Source organism: Heteronotia binoei, chromosome 2 (assembly GCF_032191835.1).
Source record: "Heteronotia binoei isolate CCM8104 ecotype False Entrance Well chromosome 2, APGP_CSIRO_Hbin_v1, whole genome shotgun sequence".
Lineage (NCBI taxonomy): Eukaryota > Metazoa > Chordata > Lepidosauria > Squamata > Gekkonidae > Heteronotia > Heteronotia binoei.
Genome location: NC_083224.1, coordinates 135,382,538 through 135,400,623, shown reverse-complemented (window position 1 = coordinate 135,400,623; position 18,086 = coordinate 135,382,538). Strand labels below are relative to the sequence as shown.

At 47.2% G+C, this 18,086-nt stretch overlaps 1 protein-coding gene across 3 annotated transcripts in view; it reads left to right on the top strand.

Annotated features, from left to right (window-relative positions):
- The window catches only part of ADGRL4 (adhesion G protein-coupled receptor L4), a 167,558-nt gene that overhangs the window by 92,960 nt on the left and 56,512 nt on the right, over nucleotides 1-18,086 (top strand). For all 3 annotated transcript variants that reach the window (XM_060232084.1, XM_060232085.1, XM_060232083.1), the window contains exons 8-10: nucleotides 5,047-5,163; nucleotides 12,400-12,593; nucleotides 17,844-18,020. In XM_060232084.1, the coding sequence (XP_060088067.1) occupies nucleotides 5,047-5,163; nucleotides 12,400-12,593; nucleotides 17,844-18,020 (488 nt within the window). The remainder of the gene's footprint in view (nucleotides 1-5,046; nucleotides 5,164-12,399; nucleotides 12,594-17,843; nucleotides 18,021-18,086) is intronic.

The following is an 18,086-nucleotide window of genomic DNA, read 5'->3' as shown; positions in this document are numbered from 1 at the left end:
GGTCCGTCTTAGAGCAACAGTAATGACTGCCTTACCCTCAGTTAACCTCAGGTCCCGTCGCAACAAAGAATTACCATAAACATCGTTTCTGGACTGTGCCCCTAGCTCACTGACTCTAAGAGCCCCGAAAAAAGGCTACCAAGGATGCAGCATGAAACAAAGTGGCCTCAAAATATGAAGCACACACTGTGCCCCAAACCCCATTCAGGCTCTAAGAATCAGAGGGGAAATAGGTTTCCGTGCGTCTAGCCTAGAACCAGCCTCTTTGGCCCACCCCTCCAGCATTTTTGGGAGACGAAAATCAGCTGTTTCCTCCTTATAACCCAGCGCCATACTGGCAAAAGCCAATGCAGACAGGCGCCCCCTAATGGAGTACATGGCCAGTCACTTACCTCGTAGAGAAACACAATAGTGGAGCAACTGCTCCACCGGGAGGAGCCAAACAATGCGATACCCCACCTCAGCCCTAAAGTCCTCAAACTGCCACACAGCATGTTCATAAGACTTCCTGGTGCTAGGCGCAATGGCTAGGCCTATTGCTCTGCAGGCCTTGGCTCTCCAATCAGCCATAGCTTCTAGGGCATTGATGCTGCCTCTCAATCGGCATCTGGGGCCAGCTGACGAAACCTCTCCATCTGTTTACGAGTGAGAGTGTCAGCCACCCCATTATTCACCCCGGGAACGTGCTGGGCTAACAACAATATGTTAAGCCGCAGACAATGCAGAGTGAAGGCCCTCACCAACCTCATAACCCACTGGGATTTGGATGAAAGGGAATTAATGACATGGACTACCACCATATTATCTCACCAAAAATGAACTGTGCGATTGACCATATCCATCCCCCACAGCCAAACTGCAACCAGAATGGGAAAGACTCGAGAAACGTAAGATCTCGGTTCACTCCTTCCTGCATCCAGGAGTCTGGCCAACCATCAGCACAGCAATGTCCACGGAAATAGACTCCAAAACCCAAAGATCCAGTAGCATCAGACATGACCTGGAGCTCAGCTTCAAGCTTCATGTCTATTCTCCAAAAGGAAATCCCATTAAAGGACTCCAAAAATTCTTGCCAAACCCCCAAATCTTCCCTCATGCTGCTAATAACCCATGTTCTATGCTGAGGCAAGCGTAGACCTGCCATGGCATCACAAAGCCTAAGGAGAAAGGCTTGCCCAGGGGCAACCACTTTGGAAGCAAAGTTAAGATGCCAAACCAGGTGCTGCAACTCAATCAAGGAGACCTTCTGCTTAAGAAGAAAGGAATGAATCCTGTTCCTTAAGTCCACTAATTTTTGGAAAGGTATCCTGGACAGCTGCCCCAGGGTATCTAGCTCAATCCCCAAAAAGATCAGTTTTTTGGGCTGGACCCTCCGTCATTTCTTGAGCCAAAGGAACCCCAAGTTCTACGGCCAGGTCCATAAAGCCAGACAGCAGCCATGCACAGCACCCAGTCCCCACAGGACCCACAAAAAGGTAGTAATCCAAGTAATGAATGACATCCTGCAAACCCACTTTTTTGTGAACAGCCAGTTCCAAGAATGTGCTGAAACACTCAAAAGCTGAAAACGATACAGAGCAGACCATTGGCAATGCTCTGCCCATGTAAAATGAACCTGGGGCCCCTGAAAAGGGGACCTAAAACCAAACTTAAAGCCTTTTAGCAGGTAAATGCTATCAGCCCTCCACGGGTACCTGTACAGCCAGTGTTCAAGCGGACCCACCTTTATTGGACTGGGCCTCTTTTCCAGCCTGATAACTTCCTCCCCCTCCTCCTGGCTTCTTGTGATTCTTACGTACCTGGGCTTTCGGGCAGTTATTGAAAATGTGAGGCCCGCCACACATGGGGCATTTGTGCTTGAATTGACAAGCCTTTCTACTGCACATTCCCTGAGAACCGAACTTCCAGCAAAGCAGGCGGGGATGAACCGCCTGCCCCGCAGAACGGCAGGAAGAGGCTGTCAAAGCTGAGGAAGTTGCAGGTGACTTGGCCACCAAATGACCGCGCAGGAGACATGACCTGCAGCCACAGCTGCTGGTGAATCCGGTCCCACTGAGGGAAGGGTACAAAGCAGCCCTCAACCTGAATTCCTCATCGTACTGCATCCAAGCAGGCCTGCTAAATGTTGTGTACCCCTTATAAATTATGTCCATGTACTGGATGAGGGGGAGCCACCCTCCAAGGCTGAGCCCGTACAGTCACCCCAGCGTAGATAAAAAACCCAAGTAGCCAATTAGCCCAAGTCCGATATACTCTGCGTTTCTTTAACTTTTCCTTTTCTTTTTCTTCTAGATCCTCCTTATCCTTTTTTTCCAAGTCCTGGAAAGGGAGGGAGAAAATATCCACATACTCCCCCTTTAATTTTTTTTTCTTTTGTTGCTGGCAACAAATGATCCCCCAAAGGCAAGGCTACATCCCCAAAAGGTAACGCGGTAAAAGGGACTGCCCCATAAGGAGAAGGGGCACCCCAACTCCCCATAAAAGAGCCTGCAGTACTCTGCTGCCCCACACCTAGCCAAGCTCCACAGGGACCACATTGTCCAGCTGGCCAAGCCCAATTTGACAACGAGTCATTGCCTGTGGGTGAAGCAAACCCTATACTCCCAGCAGGGATGCCTTGTCCAGCAGGCGAAGCCGGACCCCAAGGTCCCCAAGGCCAAGACAGCCCAGCGTACGCCTGCGAGAGGTCCCCAGACTTACCAATGGATCCAGCAGGCACCAGCGTCAACCTAGTTCCAGCAGCTCCTGATGATGGCCCCAATCCCACGTCTGGCCGCCAAGGCCCATGGAACTGCCAGTGATGAATGCACCAGACCTGCCCTCAAGAATAGACAACCTGGTTAACACACTTGCTTGGAGCGCTCTTTTAGAAGCCCTTTCCTTTCCTACCACTTTATTCAGGAGGCATGCCAGACGCCTTTTCCAGCACCCTCAGTCTTTGTATTATGTTAGCAGTAACTACCTCCTCCCCCTCCTCATCAAAAGAAGATAGCGGGGGTGGAGGCCTCTTAGCAGGGACCTTAGGGGCCTTTGACTCAAGCTGTTTCCCTTTGGATTTACCAGACCCCTTCTTACCTGACATCTTCGTAGCGCCCACTGGTGAGCCGCCCCAGAAAATAACAATGCCGCTTATGAGCCGATAACAATGCCCAGGGCAAACCCACCAAATGGCCTCCTTACAAGATCTTTATAAAATATCCGCCTTCCAACACCACCTAGGGCAGACCCACAAAATGGCCTCCTTACAAGAACCTAATAAAATGGCCACCATCACCTGATAAGAAAGGGAACCCAATATGGCCACCACCCCACACAACTAATAAGGGAAGCCCAGTCTGCTGCCTCAGCCAGAGCAACACACTTCTCAACCCCTGCAGGGAGTCCAAAATTCCCTTTTTGCCCCAAAGGAGGGAGAGAGACATCACCCAAAGTGAAGAAACAATTAGATAGCCCCGGAACACAACACTTAAAAGAAGGTTGTAGGCAGCCTCCAACCCAAAGAGCACACAACTCCCGCTCCGATTTTCTTCCAGCGCTAAATCAGCCACAACAGCACCCAGGAACAAGTGGCTCCCAAACCCACTGCCCGGCACACCGACGCAAACCGAAGCAAGGCCTCTCTCCCAGAGCCCCAGCAGATGCTCCTCACCCTGACCGATTGTCGTCGAGACTGAAGCAGGGAGCGAAGGTCTGGCCATTACAACAGCCTGGCCCCGCCCCCTCAAATACGTGCCCAAATGGGCTGTAGATCCTCCCTTCCCTCCCAGGGAGGCAAACCTTGCTACTGCAGCCTAGCAGGTTGCTGCAGGCTGCAAATATTGAATACTGATCGGTTTTGCACTAGGCTTGTTCCAGTTAGAAAGCCCTTTTGCTCCTAGTGCTTCTCTCCATTTTCACACAAGCTGCCCTGGAGCTGCAAGTTAGCACGCTGCTTTTCCACAGCAAGTGAGATCCTCTTACAAGTGGTTTCTGCTTGCTGCAGAAAAGCAGTGCACTAACTCGCAGCTCCGGAGCAGCTTGTGCAAAAATGGAGAGAAGCTCTCCACCCAGAACAAGCCCTAGTGCGAAATCGGTCATTATCTTAGCTTTTCAGCATACCACTTTCAGGTGAATGTTTTTTAAGAATATAAGACATAACACCAGCTAGACTGAACTTCCCCAGAAGCTGAAATGACTAAACTGAGTCTATCATATTTTGGTCACATTATGAGCAGACAGGAGTTACTAGAAAATACGGTAATACTAGGAAAAGTTGTAGGAAGCTGAAAAGACATGTTTGTATGTCTGTGTAATATGCAACACACATCCCAGCTGTGTCATTCTAGCCCATTAGTCAAATTTTTGTTGCTTTAAAAAAAATGTCTGATTGACCGTCTAGTTCCCTTCACAGGGAAAAGGAAGCTTGAAACAATGTATGGTGATGAAAAAACTAAAGGACTATGTGTCCTCTAATGCAGTTTTTGTCCTGAGGGGTAATATTTAGCTGAGTTGTATTGTTTAGGTTTTTGACAGCAAACATCGCAGCAAAGGGGAATGGACATCCCATAACTTTGTGTCAGGGAACAATAAAATATTCACTCCACACATAATAAAAAATACTGTAAAATAACTACCATTCAGTGGTATCTTCTCCTGTGCTTTTGTGCTTTTAAAGACTGCAATTGGTATTCTCTTTCAGGAATGCATTCTTAATAAAGCGGTAGCTCTTTCTAAAGTAGCTTCCATTATTCTTTCCAGATCCTCATTTAATGCAAAGCAAATTAGAGGCTGCATTTTCCAAGGAAAGAATGAAAAGGTACAAGAATGGAAATAAAGGATGTATGCCTACTATGAATAACAAAGTCTAGGGATTTAGAGCAAACATGTACCACATTAATGGGCTTTTTCCCCTTGAAATAGCTGGCAGAACTCTGGGCTTTTAAAAATCGGCAATAATTGAGCAGTCCAGTGTAACCTTTATTGCAGAAGAGTAAGTTATGCTAGGCTGGGATGGAACTGTCTTTTCCAAAGGATTTTTTTCACCCTTTCTTCTTTTTTCTTTTGCAGCTTTCAAAGTTTTTGCCTTTGATATGCAACGAATGGACCACATTCACCAACATGTGCACATAGGAGGTGATACTATAAAGATCTCTGCAAAGAAAAAGGAGGCATCGACTTCAAATGGTTAGGAAAAAAGTGTGGTTTGGGAAAGAAGGACAGAGAGGCTGAGCCCAATAAGTTTCTCTGGAGCCCTCCTTCTTTGAAAAGAAAAAAAAATGTCAAGTCAGGGGAGTAAATATATCAGTAGTACTGGAAACAGTGGGCATGCAAGTGAAGACACTGAGAAAAGTCATTTCGTTAGCATACAATGGGGCAACATTCTCTGATATTATTTTCACTTTGATAAAGCTTTCTGTGTCTATTATTAGCACCCCACTTAGAATGTGTTACGGCAATAATAATGCATGGTGAGGAGGAACAGTGCTTCCTCTGCAAAGCTGTAGAACTCCTTTGCTCTCCAGGCTCTAGCTGAAGAGCACTGAAGACATAAGTGCACTGCTGCGCGGTTCCAGATGGGCCTGACCCTAATCTTGCTATGATCCTGTGTGTGTTATCTCAAAAATAAAACAGAAGTTTTCTTTCATGATAACTCATGAGACTGTATGCATGGGTTGTATTGTGTGTGAAAGAGTAAATAATACATTATCTTGTAACTCTTGATGCTTGGGCCCTATTTTGTTTAGATGCCAAACAATCTTTACTGTATCTGTGGTAGTTTCTATCTACTAGGTTTGCTACCAATTTAGTATGACATTTTATTTCTTTGTGTGATTACTTATGCTAGCTAAAGTTCAAAGATATGATGCAGAATATAGTCAGGACTTAACTGAAAAAGGCAGCATACTTTAGGTCTATTGGTTGAAGTGCCTTTTTAATACTTCATAATAACTACAGCAACAATAACAGGATATTATCCCTGTTGTTATTGTTGATTATTGTTTTGCATCAAATGCACCTGTACCTTTGGCTTTCAGAGCCACTTAAAAAGTCCATGTAGGTCACAGCTTCTGGGTAGAACAAATGAACTCTCACACCTGATGAATAATCTGTCTTCCTCAATAAAATACAGCCTTTCAATAAATTTTTGATGGTGCATGGAACATCTTCAATGTATATTGGCTTGGATCCTAACAATCTCTTCTGTTTTCTGCAGTGTGTCCTTTGTGGTATTTCATTGCAAAGTGTGATCTTCTGGTTCTAAGCTGTAATGTACCAAACTTGGAGACGAGCGTAGGGCAACATAGTTTATTGCAAGGTACAAAACAAGGTGGAGAACTGCCGAACACGCGGTCCGGGGCCGCCTATATACAGTGCCGGAACTATTTACCCTGCTGGCCGTCCTATGACGTCCAGCTATATTTCCCGCCACTGGCTGTGATTGGCGGCTGGCCCAAGCTCACTGCGGAGGCGTCTGGGTGTCCCCAGTAGCCTCCGCTGTTTTGGGCGGACTTACGCTATTGCGATATATTGTTATAACGAAATGGTGGCGTTCTGCGAACGCCATATGTTACACTCCTCCCCCCTTAGTTCGTGCACATAATCCTGTAGGTAGGCGGGAGGTCGGCGCTCCCTCGTTAAGCGCCTTGGGGTTGCTTGTGGCGCCGGGGTGGCTTCTACTTCTGGGGTGTCGTCGGCGGCCTGAGTTTCCGTGGGCTGCGGTGCCGGTTCCGGGGGTTGGTTCACCTCTGCTGGGGGAGGCAGGATAGGTGTTGGCTCGATGATTGTTGGCTGCTCCCCGGACCCCGGCTGTTCCCCTATTTCGGTGGGCACCTCTGGTAGGGTCCGGCGGCGCAGCTGATCGATGTGCCGGCGCAGGGTCTGGCCTCCCTCGGTTGACACCTCGTAGTGTCGGGAACCCACAACCCGCAGTATCCGCCCCGCTAGCCACGGTGGTCCCGAAGCGTAGTTGCGGGCAAATACGGGTTCCCCTGCGAAGAATCCCCTAGCCGCGTCTCGTACCTCTGGGGACCCTCGCACGTCCGAGGTGCGGTCGGGGTGCAGCCGGTCTAACCTAGTGGTAAGCTTGCGCCCCATGAGGAGCTCTGCTGGGCTGACCCCGGTGACTGGGTTAGGAATGACCCTGTTGTCAAAGAGGAACGCGGCTAGCCGGTGGTCCCAATCGCCCTGCACAATCCTGCCCAGGGCCTCTTTGGTTGTACGGACCATCCGCTCCGCCTGGCCGTTGGTGGCCGGATGGAAGGGAGCTGACCTAATGTGCTTTATTAGATACCTTTGGAGGAATGCCTGAAACTCCTCCGAGGTGAAGGCCGCCCCGTTGTCCGAGACCAGGGTGTCAGGGATGCCGTGGGTGCACAGAACCCTGCGTAAGGCTCGGATTGCGGCTGCTGCAGATGTGGACCCTACCGGAATGACCTCTAGCCATTTTGTGTAGGCATCCACAATGATTAGGAAGATTTGCCCCTGAAATGGCCCTGCGAAGTCTATGTGGAGCAGGGACCACGGTTTCCTTGTAGATTCCCATCTGGTAGCCGGGGCGCTGGGTGGGTCCGGTCTCGATTCCTGGCAGGCGCTGCATCTCCGGACCCAGTCTTCTATTTCCCCGTCCATTCCCGGCCACCACACATAGCTCCTGGCTAGGGCCTTCATTCTCACTATGCCCGGGTGTGTTTCGTGTAGTGACTGCAGGACTCGTTTTTGTAGAGGGGGGGGAACCACCACCCTGCTCCCCCATAGCAGGCATCCCTTGTGGGCTGCGAGTTCTTCCCGTCTCTTTTTATAGGGCTTGAACTCTTCCCCCATGTTCCCTTATGGCCACCCCCTCACCACCCAGTCGAGCACCCTCGCAAGCGTTTTGTTTTTTCCCGTGGCCTTAGCTACTTCCGCAGCGTGGAGAGGCTGGTCAGGGAGTGATTCTACCGACATGACGTGGTGTGCTGGTGCAGGATCGGGGCCCGTGTCTGGAAGTGGTAGGCGGCTGAGTGCGTCTGCGTGGCCCATCGCCTTGCCCGCCCTGTGTACTAAGGTGTACATATATGAATTGAGGAATTGGTTCCACCTCAACACCCTTTGGGACAGGATTTGGGGAGTTTGTCGGTCTGGGGCCAGCAGACCCAAGAGCGGCTTATGGTCGGTCGCTATGGTGAACCGGCGCCCGTACAAGTAATCATTGAATTTATGGACCCCCGCTACGATTGCCAGGGCTTCCTTATCTATTTGAGCGTAGTTGCGCTCCGCCGATGTGAGAGTCCGGGAATAGTAAGTGACCGGTACCTCCCGGCCGTCTGGTAGTTGATGCCCCAGGACTGCGCCCACCCCGTACGGTGATGCATCGCATGCAAGGATGACCGGGAGGCGCTCGTCGAAGTGGTGCAGCACCGCATTCGAGACCAGAACGTCCTTCACTGCCTGGAAGGCGGCGGCTTGCTTCTTCCCACACACCCATGGAGCTTTTTTGTCCAGTAGCCGGTGTAGGGGTTCCGCGATGGCCGCTTTATGGGGGATGAACGAATGATAAAAATTGAGCACCCCTAAAAAACTCTGGAGCTCCGCTTTGCACGTGGGGGCCGGGGCTTGCACGATGGCCCTGGTTTTCTCCTCAGTCGGGTGGATTCCCTCCGCGTCCACTGCGAATCCCAGGAACTCCACCCGTGGCACCCCCAGCAGACACTTCTCCCTCTTCACTTTTAAACCCGCCCCTTGAAAACGACGAAGCACCTCCCTGAGGCAGTTGCTGAACTCCTCAGGGTCCGGGGCGGCGATTAAAACATCGTCGAAAAAGGGCTGGACTCCGGGGATCCCTTTAAGGAGAGCTTCCATTATACTCTGGAAGATCCCCGGGGCCACGCTCACCCCAAATTGTAGCCTGCGCACCCTGAACGCCCCCCTGTGGGTTACTATTGTTTGGGCCTCAGCTGTTTTCGCGTCTACTGGAAGCTGCTGGTAGGCTTGTGCCAGATCCAGCTTCCCAAATATCTTTGACCCCGCCAGGGCGGCCAGGACATGGCTGACTACGGGTACTGGGTAGGGGTTGTCTTGGAGCGCCTTATTGATAGTGCACTTATAGTCGGCACATATCCTCACGTCCCCATTAGGTTTGACCGGGGTCACTATGGGGGTCTCCCACATGGCGTAGTCGACCGGCTAAAGGACCCCTTGTGCTACCAGGCAGTCCAACTCTGCCTCGATTTTGGGCTTCAAGGCGAAGGGGACTCTCCTGGCCTTCAGCCGGATCGGTCTGACCGTTGGGTCGAGTGGTAGGGAGATGGCCGGGCCCTTGTAGTTACCCAGCGACCCATCAAAGACTTCGGGGAACTCCCCACACACCTCCCCGAATCTCCCCGCTGAGACCGTTTGCTCTACCCCCTCAATGCGGATTCCCAGGGGCCCGAACCACGTGAGGCCCAACAGGGTGGTGAGCGGTCGCTTCACCACTAGGATGTCCAGCGGGCCCCTGAACGATCCCCGCTCCACTTGCACCCTGGCCCACCCCGCGATCTGTACGGGGTTTTGCTGGAAATCCCGTAGGATGAGGTTGGCCGGCCGCAGCGGTACCCTCTGGCTGTGGCACAGCTTCCTCAGGGTCTCTTCCGAGATTATGGATATGAAGGAGCCTGAGTCCACCTCCATGAGGCATGGGGTGCCTTCTATCCGGACCGCCATCTTAATCTTATTGGGGGTGGAACTGGGCAAGTTCAGTACCTGGAGCGTGGTGGAGGCCGTGGAGTGGAACTCTGCAGCCTCATGGTGCGCGGTTGGTCGTGGCCGGTCGGACTTGGCTCGGCAAGCCCGTGCTATGTGGCCGGTCTTCCCGCAGCTCCTGCAGTCCCAGGTCCTGTACTGGCAGTCCCGACGGTCGTGGGGGTCGCCGCAGCTGGCGCATTTCGCTCTATCGTTGTTTCGTTGGTTCAGTCTTTCGTTCGTTCGGGGGCGCTGTGGAGCTCGGGAGACTGGGCCTGAGGAGCGGTGCATCTGGAAGGCTTCTCCCTCGTCCGGGTGATGGAGGTCCAGCTCCTCGTGGTGGACGGCTTCTGACTTGGTCCTCGGGAATGTCCAGGTGGTCTTGAGGAGGAGACTGTTAAACATGTGATGATAAAATGGGCTAAGAATTTAGAGTATAGTATTACGCTAGAACAATGGGAGATTTTATGGAGGAACAACTTTAAGATAATAAAGCCGGTGAATTTGCGAGAAAATTTCATTAAGCTTTTTTATAGATGGCACATCACCCCGGTCTTACTTAATAAAATTAATAAAGCGACTCCACCTACTTGTTGGAAATGCGAAGTAACAGCAGGAACTTATTATCATTTATGGTGGTCTTGTAATGTATCTAAAAAATATTGGAAGGAAATTCATAAAATTCTAGTTGATATACTCAAGGTTAACTTCCCTCTTAAGCCAGAATTCATGTTGTTGTCATTAGTTAGAGATATGGTACCACGGGAGGATGAATTTATTACAGTATATATTATAACGGTGGCTAGAATTTTATTCGCCCAGTACTGGAAATCTAAATTCCTACCTGAGAGAGAAGAAATATCTCAAAAAATTTTAAATGTGGTGGAAATGGACATATTAGCTAACATGATTAAGGGTAACACGAAGGAAAAAGCAAAAGGAAGATGGAAAAAGGTTTATTTATGGTTAGAAAATAATTAAAATGAAATGAGAAGTTGATAATATTATTACTAGTAATTTATAAGTAATAGTATTTAAATGTTTGAACAGAGGATAACAGTTGATCTTTGATTTATTTACTACAGTTTCACCTCATTTGGAATTTAAGCGGAAGTGGCAGGATGTCAGAAATGTTGTAAGAATGTCTAGTTTAAAACTGTAATGGATGATTTGTTCGTATTGAACTATTTGTTCTTTATAGAACTGTATGAAATGATGGGCTAAATAAAATTAAAAAAATTAAAAAAAAAAAGGGAATGTCCAGGTGGTGCGCTCGAAGGCCACGGCCTCGCTGAAGGCACCCTGAAGGGTGAGCTCTTCCTTTGCGAAGAGCTTTTGCTGCAGCCTCTCGTCGCGGAGGCCGCAGGCAAAGCGATCTGCCAGGGTCTCTTCCAGGTTCGGGAAGTTGCAGCTCCCGGCGATTTGGCGTAGGGCGGCCAGGTAGTCGGCGGCCGATTCTCCCTGGGCCTGGTCCCTCTTGTGGAAGAGGAACCGACGGGCCACCCGCGATGGCTGAGGCAGGAAATGGCCCGTGAGGAGTAGGACGACCTCCCCGTAAGTCTTCTCCGTGAGGCGGTCGGGGGCAGAGAGACCCTTTGCGATCTCAAAGGTGGCAGCCCCGCAGACGCTCAGGAGCACGTCCCGCTTCATGCTGTCCTCGGTTACGCGATTCGCCCTCAGGTAGCAATCGACCCTCTCTGAATAGGACTCCCATCCCTCGGGATTCGTGTGGTCGAAGGCTTCAATGTGACCGGTGTTTCCGCTGGGGCTGGCCATGGCGGCGGTCGTTGTGAAGTTGCGATGTAGCGATGTAGCGGGGTGATGCTCGGTTGCCCGTGAGTCTCCTCCGTAGCCCTGTTGTTCGTCAGGCTAGAATCCCACCTTCGTCGCCACTGTAATGTACCAAATTTGGAGACGAGCGTAGGGCAACATAGTTTATTGCAAGGTACAAAACAAGGTGGAGAACTGCCGAACACGCGGTCCGGGGCCGCCTATATACAGTGCCGGAACTATTTACCCTGCTGGCCGTCCTATGACGTCCAGCTATATTTCCCGCCACTGGCTGTGAATGCCGGCTGGCCCAAGCTCACTGCGGAGGCATCTGGGTGTCCCCAGTAGCCTCCGCTGTTTTGGGCGGACTTACGCTATTGCGATATATCGTTATAACGAAATGGTGGCGTTCTGTGAACGCCATATGTTACATAAGCACTTTCTGATTATTGAAAGACTGACCAGAAATTGCCTAGCAGCATTGTGCATGTCAGTGCAGTATGTCCTTCACAATGGAGAGCACACTGAGGAAATGGAAGAAGGGATTAGGGATCTATACCCTAATAGCCATCTGTTTATTCATTACAATCATCCAGTTTTAATTCTGATGGAAGAGATACTGGGTTGGATTTCATGGATTTGTTCTTCTGACAGGGGTGCTTTCTTTCAGTAGAAGATTCCCCTGACACAGAAGGCTCTTCTGTAAACAGAACACCTTGAGTGCCTAGCATAATGAAAAGGCTCTTTGCACTAGTCAACAACAACATTGCTAGTGAATGGATCCATGAGATTCAATCCATTGTCTCTAAAACATTTTAAGTTAACTATTCAACTACATTTCTGACAGCAATACTAATATCCATTGTTTCGTGTTTCCTGAATGTCTTCAAAGCCATTATACTGTTTGTAATGTATACACAAGCCGCTAAGCATAGTTTGTTTGATTGATAGGCACTGTTGCAGTTGTGTTTCTGCACTACAGCAGTATTGGCTCTCTATTTTCATCGCCGCAGAACTTTTCATCAAAAGAAAATCCAGAGCCTGAAGAAACAGTAGCCTCATCAGTTATAGGTGTCACAATTAGCTCCACTCCACCTATGCTCTACCCAATGGAGAAAATAACATTTACTTTAAAACATGTCCAGGTAAGTTTCTTTTTAATGACTGTGGTTTGAAACTAACTGTGTAAATTATTTTGTAATGTATAGCAATGGTGTGCTGGTTTTGAGCTTTACTCACAGTTATGTTCTTTCTTATATGCGTACAATATGATTAGAAAGAAAATCACTACCCTGAGTTCCACACAGCAAGCACAAGAAAGAGAAGATTCTACCACTGGAAAGCACTGATGGGAACTGACATCAATAATAACTGCATGCTGATTCTACAACAAATTTGTCAATAATTTGTTAGAGCAATCCAAGTTTCTTCCTAACCTCTCTGCATTCACCAATTAGGTGTACATCTACTACATTTATTATGCTACCTGCAGACAAAAAAAAAATGGGTGGATAAAATGTGGCAGGCCATTGAAATATATGATGATGCTCCATTTCGCAAACATATCACATAGTTGGTAAAGCAGGTCACAAGTCATCCTGACAATGATCATTTACCACTAGCCCTGGCTTTAAAACTCCTCCGTGAAAATGTATCTATGGATTGTGATCCCTTATTATTAGCTTCTACTAAAAGCCTCATGTATCAAGTGGTCTACAGAAACAGTGAACACTTTTCAGAGCTGCTTTATTCTGAATCCTACACATGATGTGTATCCGTAATAACTGCAGACACAGTTGAGGTGACATTAGTGATGTATAAAGATCTGATTAAATTCTTTCAGAATTATCTGACATTCAAAAATACTGGTAGATGTTATGTTTCCTCCCAAATCTAAACTTTGGTTTGATAAGGAATTTATTGTGGAGTTTTTGGTTGAAGAGTATAGAAGATACAGGGAACAGAATCAGTCAAGACTCCCAAAGGAATGATTTAAGCTGAAATGAAAATATGAAGTGTTAAATTTAAAAAGTTGCAGGCCCACAGAGATTTGACAGAAGTTAATTGCAGCATAAAAGATGAAAGACTTGGCCTCCTTCTGGAAGACTGCAATGGGAGTAGAATTAAGTAAACCATCTGCATTAGATTTTTGTATACCAATGAACTCAAGAGAAGCATATTTTTGAGATATATTTGAAAATGGACCAGGAGTGCCCATCGGCTACTCATAGTACTCACTTCTCCTGGAAGGGGGTATCTTCATGGCCACCAGTATCCATTTTACAAATTACCAGCCTGATCCAATTAGGGTTACCAGAGGATCCCCTGGCCTTTGGGGCTCTAACCTGCTGCCAACCAACTGGCCAGTGGGAGGAAACCCAACCTCAGAAGTGACATCATCACATCGCCAATGTTGTGTGATGATGTTCTGTATGATTTTGTAGTAAAAAAAAATTAGAGGTTTTGCCCAAAAACCTAAAGTGTTGTGCATGACATCAGCAATGTGATGATGTCACTTCCAAGTGATGTCATTATTTTATTTATTTATTTATTTCTATTTGTATCCCACTCTCTCTGTGAACAGGCTCAGGGAGGCTGTTTTTATGCCCCGCACACTTTGCATGCATGGCAGAAGACTCCCAGAGTAGCTCTAGGATTCCCCTGCTGGCAGTGAGGTATGACCTGACAACTCTAGATCTGATACTTGAGATCAGGTTAAGCCCCAGGTGGTAATACCATCACTGCAGTAAAAGTGAATTTAATGGGCACCAGTTCTTGCTGCGTTATTCATTTGGATTGATTTTACTGACTACTTAAATGCCTGGGGATTGGCCAACATTCATGTGATTAAAAAAGAATGCTGCAGATCTGAATCAGGCAATTATCACCCAATCAGCTTTTTGAGTATCATCAGTAAATTACACATGAGCCATCTATAGAAAAAGTCAGATCTAGCACAGTCAGTTCAATGTTAGGCCATAAAAATAAATGGTAGACCATTAAAATAAAGCCCATACATAATAAAATACATTATAAAACCATTAAAATAAAGCCCCCCTCATACCTCATTAAAACAATATTTAAAAGAGTTAAAGACATAAGTAAAATACAATCAAAACATAAAACATTGGTTGGGAAGAAGGGATCATTGAGGGAATGCCAAACAAAACCAATGTTTTCACCGTCTGGTAGAAGATGGCAACCAAAGGGGACAAACAAATCTCCCTGGGGAGAGAGTTCCAGAGGTTTGGTACCAAAACCAAGAAAGCCCTCTCCTGGGATGTCACCCACCTAATCTCAGAAGGCAGGGACATCCAAAACAAGGCCTCCAAAGATAACCATAATAAGCAATGTGACGTCATCAAAATGGTGGTGCCCATGTAGGGCCGCTCTAGGCATTTCTAGGAAAAAACTATGGTTTTCCCAGAAGGTAAAAACTCTATGGTATCTACTTCCTTGTGATGTCATCACACCAGCGATGTAGGGGGAGGTTTCCCTTGCCGGCCCAATGTGGAACGGCGGGTTGGGAACCTCCTAGGTGGGGGATTCCCTTCCTGGACTGGGGTTTGGCAGCACTACCTGAACCACTGCAGAATGATGCCTCCTAATACCAGTCCAGATAGACATTCCAGAAATACAGCACAATCAATGATAATGAAAGCCTTTGAGGGGTCCAGGAGAATCAATAGTCACACTCCTTCTGTCCATCTCCCAGTGCTAGTAATCCACCAGGGTGACCATGGTTGTTTCAGTCCCATAACCAGGCCTGAAACTGGATTAGAAGGGATCAAAACAATTTACCTCATATGGAAAGGCTTGGAGTTGTCCAGCCATCATTCATTCAGTCACCTAGCTCAATAATAGAACATTTGAGACTGGTTGATAATTATTGGCTGCTTACAGACGGGCAGTTTGCGGTGACCTAGAGATGCCCCAGAAGCCAACTAGAAAAACCCTTCCAAACGAGCACATCTGCCGTACTCACCCCGTCCTCTGGTATCCTCAGAGCAGCTCAAAAAGCTACCACTTTCAAAGTGGTAGCAAATTTCTGAGCCGCATGCCAGTCACCTGGCATTTGGACGTGGAAGAGGACAAGTGAGGCATCTTGGTGGTATGAACCCGCCAAGCCTCCTCAAGCTGCTTCCGGCCTTTTTTGTTTAAAAATATTGTTTTCAAGCGTATAGGTGCATGAATGCACATGCGCATAACCAAAAAATGAATGTGAAAAAAGAAGCCAGAGTAAATGTGAAAGAGTTATTTGCAGAAGTATGAGAATAGGTGGTAGAAAGTTCTGTCAAGGCACAGCCAGCGTATGGAGACCCCATAAGTTTGGAAGTCAAGAGAAGAACAGAGGTAGTTTGCCATTGCGTGCTTCTGGACCTCCTTGAAGTACTGTGAAGTTTAACCAGTTTTTTTTCCCCTTCTAAGCTAAGAACAAACAGAATGGAGAAGGAAAATAGCCCACGGCCTTCCAGATGCATCTCTTTAAGAAATGTTAATAGCTCATTTTCTCCTCCATTCACGCCGGAATATGCTCTCCTGAATCATACAGGCACTTTGCGTATTCCTGCACAAACAGAGGATTTAATTTCACATATGTTTGTGGCGGCCAAATTTGCAATCGCCTCGGTTTGGAAACAGCAAAATCCTCCATCAAGGCAGGCATGGTGGCTAAAGCTGTGGGACTACTTTGTCTTAGATAAGCTCACTCATGACTTAGATCCTCGTAACACCTCCCAATCTGCTTCTCTGGACTTTGTGTATAAATGGCGTCCCTTTATTGACAAGGTCTCAAAGGACAGCAAAAGTCCTAATGACCCATATCATGCTATACTGATGTCATGTCAACTGTTGTTGTAACCTGGATTTTAATAACTAACTTTGTTTATATCCATCTTCCTGTTGTATATGGGTACATGTTACACATCTGCCGATGCATTTTCATACTTGTACCTTGAACTTTATATTAATAAAGCTTTTTATTAATCAAAAAAAATGTTAATAGCTAGAAACAATGGGATGGACCAGTTCATGCACTCTTCTGCAAGCTGGAAACATAGAGACTTGGGAGACTTTTTACTAGATAGGCTACAGAAAGGGGCATCCTGGAGACGACAAGAAAAGAAACATTGACCGGGACTGACCTGGGTCAAGGGGGAGAAGACACAGATTTGTTAAAACCAGCTTACGAGGGGAAGGTGGCATCTCTTCTCCTTGGGATGCTGAGCTAAATAGATCTCTTATCTGAGGTTGGGACCAGGCCTCCATTTTGGACCATGCAGCTGACCTAGAGAGCTGGACTAACCCTCAAGGCAATAGAGGGTCTTTAGGAAACTAGGACCCCTAAGATAAAGAGCCTGTCCTAATTTTAACATCCAGTTCGGGTATGTTTTAGAAAGAGAGACAGAGGATTTGCATTTTACCCATTTTGTTGTTATTGTTGTTCTTCCTTGTTTCAGTCCAGTGGTGCTAAAAGTATGCTTGTAAGCATTTTCTTTTTTTAAATAAATATTTTAAACTTTTTATTCTGGAAGTGGTTCTCTGTACCACATTAGGGTTGCCAGATCAGTGTTGAAAAATACCTGGAGATTTTGGGGGCGGATCTGAGAAAGGGCAGGGTTTGGGGAGAGGAGGTGCCTCAGCATGGTACAATGCCATAGAGCACACATTTCAAAGCAGCCGTTTTCTCCAGGGGAGCTGATCTCTACCAGCTGGAGATCTGTTGTAAAAATAGAAGATCTCCAGGTCCTACCTGGATGCTGGCAATCCTATATAGGACCCCACTGTTTTGGATGCACCACTTTAAAAGGAACTAGGAAGGGGGAAGGCATGCATTTGGCAACTGGCTATTCCCCCAGGGGTGCACAAGGCATTTATCTGTCCCTCTGGTAACCAGGTACTGGCTTAGTGGAGACACTGCTGAGGCAAGGCCTTTGAGCTTAGAAGGGGAACTGAAGGCCCTGATTTCTTCAGTGGAAAATCTCCAGGCTTTTTTTTTTTTTTTTTAGAAAAAGCCCAGCAGGAACTTATTTGCATATTAGGCCACACACCCTGACACCAAGCCTGCCAGAACTGCATTCTTGTGCATTCCTGCTTAAAAAAATTAATAAAGCCCTGGAAATCCCCTACACTGATCAGGTGGTGGTGGTAGCTACTGGGAGAGAGAAAGGAAAAGCCCCTCCAGAGGAGTTGGGAACCCCAAGGAGCACAAGGCAGAAATGGGGCTTGCAGGCCAAAACAGGCACAGTCTGCCACACCCTGTATTATTAAAGGAAAGGTCTAGGGATTTCTGTATCAGAATATAACCCAATAATGGATTGATTTGGCTAATGTAATAGATCTTTCTTACTGAATATTTTTTTTTCATCCCTAATACATTTTTTTTCTTGTTTTAGGCTATAGACAAGAAGGATATTAAATGTGCATTTTGGAATTATTCAGAAGACACAATGGAAGGAAACTGGTCTACAGAAGGATGTGAGAGGGCACATTTTAATAGTACTCATACTTCATGCAGATGTAATCATCTGACTCATTTTGCTGTTTTGATGTCCTCAAATGACTCAGATGTTGTAAGTGCTTTTTAATGTAGTGTTCATTAATTTCTTTTACTGACTGGCACCTTTCTTTAAAATGTA